This window comes from Mchenga conophoros, linkage group LG23, assembly GCF_057382185.1.
Source record: "Mchenga conophoros isolate Kocher_MC1m ecotype Shallow Benthic linkage group LG23, M_conophoros_male_GT1.1, whole genome shotgun sequence".
NCBI classification, from domain to species: domain Eukaryota; kingdom Metazoa; phylum Chordata; class Actinopteri; order Cichliformes; family Cichlidae; genus Mchenga; species Mchenga conophoros.
In genome coordinates this window covers 34,797,503-34,813,264 of record NC_140547.1, presented here as the reverse complement: position 1 = coordinate 34,813,264, position 15,762 = coordinate 34,797,503, and the positions used below count along the sequence as shown (strand labels likewise).

Below are 15,762 nucleotides of genomic sequence, written 5' to 3'. Positions count from 1 at the left end.
TCCAGTCAGTCCTGCTGAACAGACCTCTTGTAGCGCACGATCTGATATCCTCGTGTTGGTGTTGTTCCCAGATCATCATACTAAATGTTGTTCCAGGATCAACATTGCAAGTGACCAATCAGAATGTTGTGACGTCATACTTTTGCGACTTCGGGAAAAACCGGCGTAAAACAAAAAACTTTACTTAAGCTGCGTGAAACCGCCTCTGTCCACCGATCAACGGACCCTGACCCTAACCCTAACCATAACCCTTTTATAAACGGTAAGCAGAATTGATATTGTCCTTGCAACATTGGAATTTCATAAATGCACGAATGGCTTGGCACGCAAAAGAATAACGTCACAACAATGTGATTGGTCACTTGCAATGTTGATCCTGGAACATTTTCATGATGGTCTGGGAACAACACCAACACGAGGATATCAGATCATCCCTGTTGTAGTGGTCCAGCTTCATCAGCAGGAAATGTGGATTTAAAGGCATATTTTAGTTATGACGGCAGAGTAAGGTAAACACACTTTCCGTCCCTGTCATATAAACACACATAGAAACTCAGTACCTGGCCACTTTATTAGGTAGTTTGCTGTTGCATGGTTAGACTCCCTGTTGCCATCAGCACTGGCTTGATTCTTTGTGGCACAGATTCAACAAGGAGCTGAAAACATTACTCTGTCAGCAGGTTGTTCATGATGTGACTCTCCCTTTCCACTACATCCCAAATATCCTCTACTGGACTGGGATCTGTTGACTGAGGAGGCCATGAAGTGGGGGAAAAAAAATCCAAAGGACAAGTCGTGCAAGACAATAGAAAAAGTCACCACAAGATGGCAGCAAGCACAAAATGACATGTTCGGCTGTGTGTGTGTGTGTGTGTGTGTGTGTGTGTGTGTGTGTGTGTGTGTGGGGGTGGGTGGGGGGGGGGGGGGGGGGGGGATTTGGTGGCATTAAGTGTAATATTTAAAACATGAAGATGGTTTATTTGAATCCAGAAGTTAATCTAATCTGAAGAACTCCAAAAACGACGACAAACACCAGAGATGTGAAAGCTCGCTCTGTCATAGAAAACTTTATTCCATGTTTTATAAATTAACACTTGAAATCATCATGTTGTCACGATGACAGACACAGACTTAACACATCCAGCATATAAATGAAAATCTCTGGCAAGAGCAGAAAAATGAGAGTGCACGTAGGGCTGATGTACAAAGGTGTTGTTTTGGGAGTTTTTTTTAATGAAGAAAAAGTTGGTTGAAGAGTCAAAACTTCCTTTTTAATCGGTTTTTATATTTCCGCTCCGCCTTCTCCGTATGACAGATTATTTAGAACATGTGAAAGACTTCATTTTGTGCCACGCTTCCTAAAAGAGCAATACACCTGAAATTGCATTTCTTTCTACATGCAGATATATCCACTTAAAATGAATCTGAGTTCTATTTTCAATCAGTTTGGTGTGTAACAAGTATTAATGTCACACGATGCTTGGTTACATTTAAACTATGGCCTCTTACCTTACCCAATATAAGCTAGCTGTACCTTAGTTTAGTGTCAGGACTGTCACCTGACATGAAGTAAGCTTAAATAAATAATTTCTTATTTAGATTTATCCAGTTCCAGTTGGATAAACAGTAAAACAGTGAATGACAGTAAAATATTGTAATACAGCTTCTTAACTGAAATATTACTGCCTGTGTTGGTGTTTACTTCATCAGAGTGAGAGAAAAAAAAAAAGCAGCAGAAACATCTGACATTTTACATCTGAATAAGTCAGAGGCCGTGGTGAGATTCCCCTGAGCGAGATGGCAGCAGCAGACGTGCATCTCGCTGGCCTGGATGCTGCATCTATGTGCATCGATCTGGAAAATGAGCAGTTAGCACCTCTAAGTTACGACAAGGCAGGCGGCTGATCCGTTTGAGAAAATGGCTTAATTCAAACATACGCACTCGTGTCAAATATTGTGAAAAATAGTGATTATGATGATATTCAGTGTTTAAATATTATAGTTTAATATTTTACTGTTGCAGTGTTTCTCTGTAAAGGAGAGGATTCAAAACATAGTGTCAACTCTGGGAAGGAGTTTTTCTTTGAGATATGCCTTTCCCAAAACAAATAGTTTTAACACAGTGCTGATCACTGTCAAGGGAAGAAAAGGAGAAATTAGAAAAGAAAAGCTTCAAATGACTTCAAATAGAAACAGATCTGTACAGCACCAAATGCTCCTAGAGAGGAATGCAGACAGCGTGAGGAAAGCCAAGCGCACTTCTGATGCTCATAGTAAACCTCATTTAAGCTCGACTATCAGCTGTAAGGTTACAGAGGCTGTTTTGATTGCATGAATACTGCTCTTCAGTTTTGGATTAACAGAAAAGAGATCGATAAAACACTTTAAATGTTAACTAAGTAGTCTAACTACCAATGCATCGAGCAGTAAAGGTGGCACCACCGCTCTAAAAATCTCAAAGAGTCTTCCAGCTAATTGTTGAAGAGGATCCTCTCTGAACCCCCTCAAAAGGCCAGAGATGATCCTCCAAAGTGCTCAAAGAGTGTATAAATCTTTTATCCTCCATGTGCTTTATATTCATGAGTCTGGGTTTTCTATGCACGCTGCTGAAAACGGTGCTTCTCACACATTACTGACATTCTCCAGCCCGTTGCGGCAGTCGTCATCTGGCAGGATGAAGCGGATGTGCCGGCTCTTCTCCCAGCCGCGGCGGATCTGCTCGAGCCGGTGGCCCACGCAGGGCAGGAAGAGGGCCACGCGGCCCAGCAGCACCGCGAGGGGGAGAATGAGGACCAGGAGGAAGGTGGGAGGCATGTAGAAGTAGTACTGGGCCGAGAGGAAGGCGCGGTTCCAGCCGAAGATGAGGGTGTGGAGGGTAGCCATGGATAAGGCGCAGTAGCCGAGTGTGGACTGCAGGAGACAGAATAAAGGGGATAATACCTTTAATAAAATCTTACAACACTGATTGAATTTTTTTAGCTTCCTTGTGTTGACAATTAAAAAAATGCAATATTAAAATCGCTGTTTCCATCATAGATTTAAAAATGAGCTACATTTTAGTTAGCACACTTTCTAATCGAACTCTACTGGTTCTACTGGAAGTTTCTTCCTGTCAAAGGCGAATTTTTCCTCCCCAATGTTGCCAACTGCTTACTTATATGGTGGTCGTCTGACTGTTGGTGTTTTCTCTCTGTTATTGCAGGTCTTTACCTTACTTAATATAAAGCGCCTTGAAGCAAATGTTGTGATTTGGTGCTATATAAATAAACTTGAATTGAACATTTGCGTATACCTTTTAAAGGTATATACAGTATATACCTTTCAGCATTCATGATGCCTTTACAGACGTCCAAGCTGCCAATCAAATAGGCACTGAAACACTGCCGTACTATCAGTCATGCAGGCTTTTGAACAGAGTGCTGATAAAAAGCCGGGTAGTTCTGCTTTGTATAAAAGAGCTTAGGTCCTGAGACAGCAGCAGCATTTCTGAATCATGTTAACATACGAGTTCCTCCTTGTTTGACAGAGCTTTAAAGTGTTTCTGAGCTCATGCATTCATTTCAATGACAGACACGTGTCTGTTTTATTGCAGTGCCTCCCGAGGGCCAAAGGATCACAGGCATTAATAAATGATTTGTCCCTCACATACAGAGACTCTGTAGATGATGAGATATTCAAGGACTTCATAAATTTATGTTAAGGGATATTATTCTAAATTATTCTTGTTTCACAATTCGTAGATGCAGTTTCTTCGCAGAATAATGACACTCTGCCAACCTTTACTTCTAATAAGCTGTTTTTAGTCGCACTCATGTTGATGACCTGTTGCCAGTGAACCTAATTAGTTGCAAAAAACATAATAGATTTATTGAGGCTGAAACTTTTTACAAGGGATATCCCTGAAATTTAAATCTAATTCAATTCAAAAGCAAATACGTAAAAGAAAAAGAGTGGTGGGATGGTCGGCAACAAAGACTCATGTAGCAGTAAGGGTTAGGCTGACACTAGAGGCTGTTTTTGACCGTAAAACTCATCGTGCAAGGGCAGACGGGAGGGTGGGGGGTCGTCAGAGAGCCAAAGCCAACAGCCAAAGGCGGCTGCAGGTTTCTGCTATGAATCCTTCCACAGGTTCAGCAACAGAAACAGTGCTCTCCAAGTGCTCCTGTAGTCAGCTCAGCTCGAGGTGAATTAAACACCAAGTGAGTTGCAATGGCAAGAGATGAATAATTTTCTATTTATATCATGTGACGTCCTGCAAACTTCAAAGTTTGCTTGAGTTTATCCTCACTGCTGAAAGCAAAGACAAATTTATGGAAACATGCAGGTCAGGGTGGTCTTCATTCGGTGCTTAAACACACAAACACACATACTAAAAATTAAACCATAAAAAACACATTATTTTTAAACCCAGAACATTTTATTTGCATTTGTGTCACCTAAAACAGTGATTCCCAAAGTGTGGCCAGCCCTGGTGGACTGTAACGGTACTGCAGGCAAGCCACATTAATAACAAACAGTCCCGATCAAAAGAAGTTTTCAATAAATTGCATGCTCAAAAATATGTTTTGTCTCACTCCCATTTCTTCTAGTTGCATGTGAAGCTCTACTTGGAACCTTGTTGAGATTCAACCATGCAAAATATAATTTTTTGCCATTTTTCAAGTGCTCTTAAACTTTTGATCGGGACTGAAAGTCAAAATTCCTTACGCATAGGTTTATTTGTTTGTTTTTTTGTGCAAAATTAACATAAAGGCTGCCATGATCCATTGTAACACTGTTATCTTACAGCTAATTTGCATCTGCAATCCCTTGGCAGGTTACATATTTACATACATTTATTTATTTAAAAAAAGGGAATTTAAACTGGTAATAGGAGGTGGTTAGCCTGACTCATTACTATGACCTAAATTTACTGCTCTTATATTGAAGTTAGTGTCCCAGTGGCAGGTGGGTCACACATTGGGCTTAACAATTTGCATATGCCTGGGTAACAGCAGCAACTTATAAATGGACTGGTTTACATATAGCATTTTTCTGCTCTACCCGAGAACTCAGTGTACTTTACATCTAAAGCACCTAAAATATTAGCCAGCTGAGAACTGATATAGCAACTCAATGCCACCACAATTGACTATATAATTTATATAAATTAAACACCTAGATCACTCAACGGTTCCTTAACTGTCCAAGAGCGCCCACACTGAAGCAGAAACTAAAAATAGACCCCAAAAACAGGGTTCTGGATACTTTGACAGTTGCTAGCTCTGACAGTGTTTATGCATTTATAAAAAAAAAAAAGAGAGAGAGAAAAAAAACAAAAACAAACTAATTGTGCACCCATGCTGTTGACAACAAGTCTAGAAGTGCTTTAATCGCACAAACTGTTGACATGTGACTAATCTAAAGGCCACCGAATTAAAGGAAGATGAAATGGGAAAAGTGGCACAAACAGACTTCACGTCCCGGAAAACTGGAGGCCATTGGGGGGGGGGGGTTAAGGAGAGGAGGAAGTGTGCGTACAAACTGAGTCACAACCCTCCTAACGGCTTTGTCACAGCACAAGTTTAACAGCAAATCTGGGGCAGCTGCGGGACTGCAAACACTAAGAGTCAGTGTTTGTATATGTGTCTTACTGCCACACATTCACTATGTGGTGTAAGAGACACAGCGTGCATCTGTCTGCACATCAGAGTGACGCCTGTCTGTTCGTATGCGTGCGACTCAAACGTCCTGCCTGTCTCCAACGTCTTTGACCATCATCCTACAAGCACGGAGAACAAAACCATTTGACAGCACATGCTAGCATGAAGTATCTGGCTGAAGTACAGTGGGGCAAAAAAGTATTTAGTCAGCCACCGATTGTGCAAGTTCCCCCACTTAAAATGATGACAGAGGTCAGTAATTTGCACCAGAGGTACACTTCAACTGTGAGAGACAGAATGTGAAAAAAAAAAAATCCATGAATCCACATGGTAGGATTTGTAAAGAATTTATTCGTAAATCAGGGTGGAAAATAAGTATTTGGTCAATTACAAAAATACAACTCAATACTTTGTAACATAACCTTTGTTGGCAATAACAGAGGTCAAACGTTTACTATAGGTCTTTACCAGGTTTGCACACACGGTAGCTGGTATTTTGGCCCATTCCTCCATGCAGATCTTCTCGAGAGCAGTGATGTTTTGGGGCTGTCGCCGAGCAACACGGACTTTCAACTCCCGCCACAGATTTTCTATGGGGTTGAGGTCTGGAGACTGGCTAGGCCACTCCAGGACTTTCAAATGCTTCTTACGGAGCCACTCCTTTGTTGCCCGGGCGGTGTGTTTTGGATCATTGTCATGTTGGAAGACCCAGCCTCATTTCATCTTCAAAGTTCTCACTGATGGAAGGAGGTTTTGGCTCAAAATCTCACGATACATGGCCCCATTCATTCTGTCCTTAACACGGATCAGTCGTCCTGTCCCCTTGGCAGAAAAACAGCCCCATAGCATGATGTTTCCACCCCCATGCTTCACAGTAGGTATGGTGTTCTTGGGATGCAACTCAGTATTCTTCTTCCTCCAAACACGACGAGTTGAGTTTATACCAAAAAGTTCTACTTTGGTTTCATCTGACCACATGACATTCTCCCAATCCTCTGCTGTATCATCCATGTGCTCTCTGGCAAACTTCAGACGGGCCTGGACATGCACTGGCTTCAGCAGCGGAACACGTCTGGCACTGCGGGATTTGATTCCCTGCCGTTGTAGTGTGTTACTGATGGTGACCTTTGTTACTTTGGTCCCAGCTCTCTGCAGGTCATTCACCAGGTCCCCCCGTGTGGTTCTGGGATCTTTGCTCACCGTTCTCATGATCATTTTGACCCCACGGGATGAGATCTTGCGTGGAGCCCCAGATCGAGGGAGATTATCAGTGGTCTTGTATGTCTTCCATTTTCTGATGATTGCTCCCACAGTTGATTTTTTCACACCAAGCTGCTTGCCTATTGTAGATTCACTCTTCCCAGTCTGGTGCAGGTCTACAATACTTTTCCTGGTGTCCTTCGAAAGCTCTTCGGTCTTGGCCATGGCGGCGTTTGGAGTCTGACTGTTTGAGGCTGTGGACAGGTGTCTTTTATACAGATGATGAGTTCAAACAGGTGCCATTCATACAGGTAACGAGTGGGGGACAGAAAAGCTTCTTACAGAAGACGTTACAGGTCTGTGAGAGCCAGAGATTTTCCATGTTTGAGGTGACCAAATACTTATTTTCCACCCTAATTTACGAATAAATTCTTTACAAATCCTACCATGTGAATTCATGGATTTTTTTTTCACATTCTGTCTCTCACAGTTGAAGTGTACCTCTGGTGCAAATTACTGACCTCTGTCATCATTTTAAGTGGGGGAACTTGCACAATCGGTGGCTGACTAAATACTTTTTTGCCTCACTGTATGTGTGGGTGCGTACCTGAACGAAGGTGAACTCCCTCCAGTTGACAGTGTTGGCCACTGAGGGCAGCGAGGTGACAGCCAGCAGAGAGAGCAGCCCGAGAGCCATGATGCCCACGGACAGGTACAGCTCCATCCTCCAAACTTCCTCCCCAACCCACGAATCTGGGTGGCCAGCATTCACCTGCGTAACAAGCAACATTGATAGACATGCAGTCAATGCAAGGGTAACAGCAACATATTCAAGAGCATGACAAAAATGTGAAACTGACAACTGCCTTTTCAGATCCTTTAACTCTCAAGTGCTAAAGAAGTGTTGAAGAAAAGCACTTAAAAAGACGGTACAAACACCCTTCAACCATGTTCTGATTGCTGATGTTGCATAGTTTGTCCATTAGGGGGCGCTTTGTAACTTGCCACAAACAGAGCAACCAGCCTACCTGGGCAGATAATAACCGAGTAATCAATGACTATCTGTTATTATAAATAAATAAGGAGGTTTATGAATGTTTCGTGTGTTAGAGCCCTGACTTTAGCTCAGGAGATGAAGCTTAAGGTTACGAGGAAGATTACATCTTATTAAGATGCAGATGGTGTCACTTCTTTTGCATTTTCATTTCTTTGGTGAAGAGGACTCCTCGTCCAACAATAAAGCGTAGGCCTGATGTAAGATGCAGACACAAATTTAAATGTCCCCTCTTCAGCACAAAATGCCTATGAGTTCCCTTCTCCTCTGCCTTGGGCATATTTGGCTAGAGACTAGCACAAAGGGAGACGTCTTTCCTGGTCATTGTATTCAAATGTGATGGGGGAACATTGTTGCTTCCACAAACCGCACACCCACTGCTATGTATTTTAACAGATTAAATATAAGTTTACCAGAATACATCCGTTTGTTGGAAAATTTAATTACAGACTATGTATATTTATTCTGTATATATATATGTATATTATATTTATTCTGTCCTGTTTGTTAGACTCATGGAACGTCTGAACCGACACCTCTCTTCTTCTTCTTCATCTAACCTGTTCATAGGCCTTGTTGATCAGCTGGAAGCGGGCGGACTTCCTCATGGGAAGACACAGGCTATAAATCGCATGTAGAACTGCACACAGGAAGCTGCACAGTCCAAACTGCTTCCTCTGGATCAACCAATGGTCCAGCCAGTTAGGAAAGCGGTTGTACTTGGTGCCCCACCACAGCTGGAGGAAGGCGGCAATCAAACCGGGCAGGTAGACCAGTGATAACATCACCAAGGCGACACATGGGAAAGTGATATTCACAATCTCAATGGGCAACTTGTATAAATTGTTCTTCTTCGCAGTCACATAGGGATGCAAGACATCACGGACGGAGTTATACAGGTAGAAGAAGACAAAGAGGGCCAGAGCGCAGATGATGGGGGTGCGCCAAGATGGAAACAGATACAGCGGGAGGTTTTCGATCTCTAGTGAAGAGGAGAGGAGGCCCATGTCAACAGGGATGAAGCCCATCCTGCGGCAAAGCTGCATCACAGAGCTCTTGGCATTTTGATCGTCACTGCAGAGGAAAACCTGGAGAAAAAGACGACATAAAGACAAACATGTTTAGAGGCTAGAAACCGATTTCATTTGAAACCGCATATACCACCAGACCTCCATGAATGCGAATAGTCTTAGAGTGGTGATGACGTCCCCTACCTGTCGGCTCCCATCCCGTGGTCCTGCCTGTAGCGTCCAGGCTGATATGGTATTAAACCCCTTGACCACATAACTCTCAGGAAATAGATCAGCCAGCTGTTGGGCATTGGAAGGCCCTTCTTGCTTGATTTGCAAACCGTTGCTGACATCCACGAGAGTCTTTCCAGCTAGTGCTGGCTTCAGGTGGACCAATGTAGAGTGGTGCTCAGGGTACACGGCAACAAAGAGCAAGTCTGCTTGGTTTGCAGCCTCCATCTGCGAGGTCACCTGACGGACAAAGACAGAAACGTTCACGCTCGATATCAAAACTTTCCCTTATATTTAGCTTGTTTCATTAGTTGATTTCCTAGTATTGTTAAATACAGCCTGGTCAAATATTAGTAAAACGTAGCATAGCATAGACCTCTGCCTACAGTATTTACACCAAGCATCTCGTTGACCCTAATACATATTTGGCTCTAAAAACATACCTCTGAACGCGACAGATAAATTGTATGTTTGAATTAAAACCCTGTAGCTCACCGCTGTCAGTCTCAGTCGAATGCTTTGCACAGTTCCCATTAACCACAAACTATGTTTACTGAAAACCGCCATGAAAGAAAACCAAAAAAAAACCTCCAAAAAGCTTTATTGGGATTATTTGAATTTCAAACTCAAATAAGCCAGGAAGTCCTTTCTTGCAGCTTGCAAATGAATAAACAGGCAGTAATAATATATGCTATTACAGTTCTGTTTAAAACTCTTCACCAGACCTTCTTGTAGTTATTAAAAGCAGTCTTAAGCAAGAGTTCTCCAGATTTTCTGAATGTCTATCAAACCCTTTCTTTGGACACTGGTTTGACAAAATCGATGACATTATGAATTTAAAGAAGTTTAAAAAGCATCTGAATGGCAACAACTTCATTTGACAGCAATGATCCCAAACACAGTGCTAAACAATGCTTGAAAAGAGGAACATACAATTGAACACAACAGTCATGGTCTCGTGTCACGGTTTGGGTGAGACATGAGACCATGGCTAAATGGATCTACTGTAATTTTAGTCAGTGCTGTTTTTGGCAGTGCAACAATAACGTCTATGACAATCATGGAGTGTCTCCCCAGACCTCAACATCATTGAAGCAGTGTGGGATCACCTTGACAGTGAGCAGATGAAAAGGTAGCCAACATCCAAAGAAGAGCCTTGAAAGTCCTTAAAGAAGGGGGGGGGGGGGGGGGTGTAGCATTACTAGGATGAATGTATGTGTGTGGTTTTTAAGTGTGCTTTGACCATGTATTAAACACTCCATGTGGCAAAGGAGTATATAATTACATACACGTCTTACTTAAATTCCCAAGTGCTATTTCTGACCCTATATTCATACATGAGCTTTTAAGGCAACGTTAAAGGTTATTCAGCTGTTACACATTTTTATCACATGGCTTGACTCCAAAGAAGAATTGACCCTTAGATATTTTTTTTCCCCCCCCTGTGGCTTCGAGGTGCCTATACTGAGCTGAAAACACACTAGTAAAAGGCTCCACACTGGTGACAGTAGTGGAAGTGGATCTAGTCAAATAGTGTGTGAGACCTAACATTGACATGAGACCATAACTCGAGCAATCTTATGGATTTTAGTCAGCAATTTTTTGGCAGAGCAACAATAAAGTTTACAACATAGCCCAACTCTAACTTCCAGATCCTATAAAAGACAGGTTGATTACTGAGCATGAATTCTAGGAGGCACTAACACTAAATTAGCGAAACAAATGATAAGGGGATATTGGACCTTGGTGCAGCCTTTCATCTCAATTTAAGCCAACCTTTTTCTGATTGGCTGCCCTTCACTAACAGAGGGGTTTTAACAGCAGCTGAGTGGGGCTTTCTGCTCACACCCCATAAGAGTAAAGACAACTGTGTTAAAATGAGCCTTGAGAGAAGACTTAAATTGAAGCTGTTGGCTGAGAGGGATTACTTGAACGCATTTGATAGAAGCCATTGTAAGCATGTGAAAAACATAACAATAGCACTCTCTGTTCCTCATCCATATTTGTATGCCTGTGGTGAAGACACCTTAAAAAATGATTCAAGCTGCAGATGGGAACTTAATCAGGGGCTGACAAGAAGTCATCTTGTGGTGCAAATGTATTGTGGCGCAGGCTGATGGATTGACTGCTGTATGCTCCTCCCATACTGCCTCTCATCTTCTTCTCTCAATCAACTGAGATTATCTAGTAGCTATGTTTATGAGGTAAAGCAACAACATCCATTATCACTGCTGGGGGAAAAGTCAAAGGAATGTATAATTACCACCAGAGGGACGGAAACAAAAACACCAATTACACTGTGAGTGTGAACGTGAGTGTCAGTGTCGCTGCATATGTCACCTCCGCCTCTTCGGGGAACAGAGCCGTGAAGCGCGCGGGGGTTCGGCTGCCCACCACAACCTGATAGCCGGAGGCCACCAGCCTTCTGGCCAGAGAGCGGGAGAAGTCGCCGGTGCCCAGGATGCCAATCAACAGGGTGCTGGGCATCATCATGGAGGCTTCAAGGTGTCTGGAGCCCCCAGCTCTTTCTCGGATTAAAGGCCTCGCCATATCATCAGGCATAGTGCACTGACAAACCAGCAGAGAGAGCAGCAGATGAGACCTAAAACAAACACGAATCTTAATAACAGAGTTACAACAGGTTGAATTTAACGGTAGCTTTCTAGCTGCACCTTTGCAGAGCACAGATGTCTAATACCCATTATCTGTGAATCTCAGCTGGCATGTCCTAGATCCACAACTCTGCACTATCAAAGCAAAGTTACTGTCCAATAATAGCGTAAATGGATGTTATGGCAGCCCAAATATAGCAACTGCGAATTTTGCTGCTACTCCTGGACACGCTGACTAAAAAAAAATTAATTAAAAACAAAACAATCACAAACATTTAACCCAGGAAGCTTTCACTTTAATTATTTCAACTTTACTGAAACACGTTTGATGGGATTATCTCACGCGGAAGGATTCGAGAAAAATATGAAAACACACTTTGAAGCACTTTAATAATCACCTAATGATCACAGTGATACATGCCGAATTTATTTTAAAAAGCCAATACTTCAGAGGCTGTTTCGATTAATGGTGTATCTTTTGCTAAAAGTGGTTCGGAGAACGATAAGAACTTAAACAGACTGAAATCCGCACAGACTCTGGCATGAAAACGGAAAAGAGGATAGAAAGCTACTTTGCTTGATGCCCTTGAGTCAACTCGGGGAAACTTTGTCTCCGAAGAAAGTTACACAAGCCAACGCAGGCAAAACGAAGACGAGCATTTTGGTAAAATAACAGCTTGTCTGACATAATACATCGTCTGTGAATACTTACAGGCACACTGTTTACTCGCGTGTAGGTGTTCAGGCTCCACGCTTCCACAGAGCTTTCTGTAAACTGGAGCCTTTCTTCCTGATAAGATGACGCGGGCGATAAAGCCACGCCCCCACGTGTGTAAGCGAGATAAAGCAGCGTAACGGGCTCCATGATATTTATTACACGTGTGATTTCTGCACTTAAAGGGGCGGGTTAACACCACAGTAAGCATGAGCACTGCACACAGTAAAGACAAAGTGGCTGTTACTCCATTTCCATAATTAAGAGGAAAACTTACGCGTTTTTCTCTTAATTATGACGTTTGACAAGTGAAAAGTTTATCATCCTTAACAGGGGCGGGTCCAGAGGGGGTGTGTGCATGGGCTGGCACTACCCCCACTGGAATACAATATATTCTTCTGGTGCCCCCAGATTACTGCTATGGGGTCTTTAAGTGATGATGTGATGAATCCTGCTTCTGGGCACAAACTACTCTGCATTTAATAAGGCTGTTGTGTTTTTAACATGTTTTAGTGCTTGTATCTTGTTATACTTTGCACAGACCCGTTTGAAAACAAAGGGGGATCGCACTTTTCTCATATTGTGGATGCATTATCTCAGCTGTTCTCCCAACTGAAGTTTGGTCCGTTTATAGCATCCTGCCATACGATTGCATTTGCCCCTAACCTTCGGGAACCCTCACATTAACTTTTATCAAGTGGAAGAAGGTTGGCGTTCATCCTCCAGCTTCAGTGTTTGTTATGCTAACATAGCTGTGTCACTGGCAATCACGTAGCACATTATTATAAACCAGCTAGCCAAACTTCAGTAACCTTACAAACGTCACTGCTGTTTACTTTCGTGTCTTCATTTATGTCAGAAGTGATAGCAGAGATGTACGTCTTAATTTGTTTTGGAAATTCCTCAGTCAGAATATGCTATATTATATTTAGATGGAAACTAGCAAGCTAACTTCCTGCTAACTTTTAACTCTGTTAAATTTCATAAATTTGGTTTTCATGGATGAATGGATGTTAAACTTAATTGTTACACCTGGTAGAGCAGCCACACTGATCATTTTATTACAGATGAAAGAATTTAGACAGTTTTAAACTCTCAGTAATGCCGCAGTGATCGTGTGATCTGCAGTGGAGTTTGGGCCCAGACACGGCTAATGACGTTAGACTTAAACACCAGATTAGGGGTGTCAAATGTAAAATCAGCCCAGCAAGGACGCCAAGCTGGCCCACTAAATGGCTTAGGAATATATGAAGGAGAGCATGGACTTTGGACTTTTGACTACATATAACTGTAATTTCATAAGTTTAAAATGTATTTTATTTACAGCGTTCTCCACTGATATAGACCTCTGTCATTGCCATTGCTATTCATACTACAACAACTAATCATGTAAGAGATAAACAACTAAATGACAGAAAACTTCCTGTTTTTTCACTATCAACTGTAAAACATTTATGTCACTCTGAAATTGCAGGTTTTTTCTTATTATTTTAATTTGGCTTTAAATGAGGATTTAAATAACTTTAGACTGACAGAAAGGGGACTTTCACTGGTTTGGCCCACTAAAGAACAAAATGTGACCCATGATGTAAAATCGTTTTGACATCCCTGCTTTAGATAGTTTAAGCATATTTTGGTGCTGAAGAAATGAGTATTGTTACATTACTTAAGTTGGATAATGACTTTTATTTCACGAAAAGCTCTTAATACCTGGTTTGTTACATTGCAAAACAGGTAATTACTATAAACAGTGTTTAAACTCTTGTGCAGTACCAGTTTTCACATAATACATTTAGGGGCAGGGTTGCACATGAGCCAAGGAAATGGAGTGGCCAGCCAAAAATGCATTTCTTTTTGTGCCATATATGCAATTATGTTCATAGGTTTATTGACAATGACACATTTTTGTATTTTATTGTCTGCACACCACTTCAGTGGATTGTAAATCAAGCAATCATGATGTGATTTAAGTGCAGACTTATATTCAATTCAGGGATTTAGCAAGAGTATTACTTTACCTCCTTGTGAATTACATTAATTTTTACTTACAGTGCCCAATTAGCTGAACTTGCATTTGGTAGCTGTTCACTGTAACTCTCAACTTGAGTTCCAAATAAATATCAACGCCACACATACATACACATCCTCCTATCAGAAATGGCAAAATTCAAAGAGTGGCCAAATCATCAGTCTGTTCAATTTAATTGAATTTTATTTATATAGCACCAACTCACAGCATCAGTCACTTTTGTATTGTAAAAAGAAACTCCCATTTAACAGGAAGAAACCTAAATCAATAGGCCTAGAAGATCAAAGCAGAGATTTGCTTACATGGTTAAGAAAAACGTCTTCGCATCGTTGAAACAAGTTGATAACAAACTTGTGGAGGTAATTTTGTCACTGTCAAAATCTACACTCAATCAATGCTTCAAGAATGGAACTATAGAGAGTTCATAGCACGGTGCAAATCACTGGTACACTCAGAAACAGGAAGGCCAGATAAGATTTTAAAAACATCTAAAAGAGTCAGCCAGGTTCTGGAAAAATGATGGAATGATGGGATGAGAAAACAGTATTTCACAGTAAAAATGCATGATGAAAACATGCTGCCAAAGCAACCCAACATTGTTAAGGGCAAAGAAATTGGATATTCCTCAGTGTCCAAATCAAACACCTGATCTCAATCCAATAGAACATGCTGTTCAATTATTAAAAACAAAACTGAATTTGATATACCTTTACTAGTCCCACTAGGGGAAATTTCACAAGGCTAAATTCAGACCAACAAACAAGCAGCAGCTGAAGGAGGCTGAAGTGAAGGCCCAGCAGAGCATCTCAGGGGGGGAAACACAGCATTTGGTCTTGTTCATGACTTCTGCATGTCAGGCATTCAATTGACTGCAAAGGGTTTTCATCCAAGCATTAAAACAGTGCTCATATTAGTTTGTTCAATTCATTTGGAGCCTTTGGAAATGGGGGATGATTATGTAACCGCAGTAAGGTTGTACTGGATTATGTGGAGCTTCAGGGAAAGAAACAAAGAAAGATATGACAGTGAATCATCAGGATAAATAACAGTAGGAGACATGCTGGGGGCAGAATATAACTAAAGAGCTGCTCTGGATAAAGAATTGACCACTTTGACATGTTACATGGTTTGCTGAAGCAGATAAGATTTAAACAACTCCCAGTTCAACAGTTCCTGGGCCCCACTTCCTGAGCCAGTTATGGCAAATGAGCAGGCGCAGTATAATACAGTGATTATACTTCAGTGATTTCTCAGCGTTTCATTTTGTGC

General features: G+C 41.7%; 1 protein-coding gene across 2 annotated transcripts; it reads right to left on the bottom strand.

Annotated features, from left to right (window-relative positions):
* Nucleotides 1-1,051: 1,051 nt before the first annotated feature.
* Nucleotides 1,052-12,547, bottom strand: LOC146547727 (metalloreductase STEAP3-like). Of its 2 annotated transcripts, none has more exons than XM_085264575.1 (6): nucleotides 12,462-12,547; nucleotides 11,478-11,739; nucleotides 9,111-9,377; nucleotides 8,457-8,984; nucleotides 7,450-7,614; nucleotides 1,052-2,910 (listed from the first exon to the last, which is right to left on the bottom strand). In XM_085264575.1, the coding sequence occupies exons 2-6, from the start codon at nucleotides 11,697-11,699 to the stop codon at nucleotides 2,623-2,625; spliced, it is 1,470 nt and encodes a 489-aa protein (XP_085120701.1). In that variant the 5' UTR covers nucleotides 11,700-11,739; nucleotides 12,462-12,547; the 3' UTR covers nucleotides 1,052-2,622. The 2 variants fall into 2 exon arrangements, with proteins under 2 accessions (XP_085120701.1, XP_085120702.1); XM_085264576.1 differs by having other exon boundaries at nucleotides 11,478-11,705; nucleotides 12,462-12,524.
* Between the last annotated feature and the right edge of the window lie 3,215 nt (nucleotides 12,548-15,762).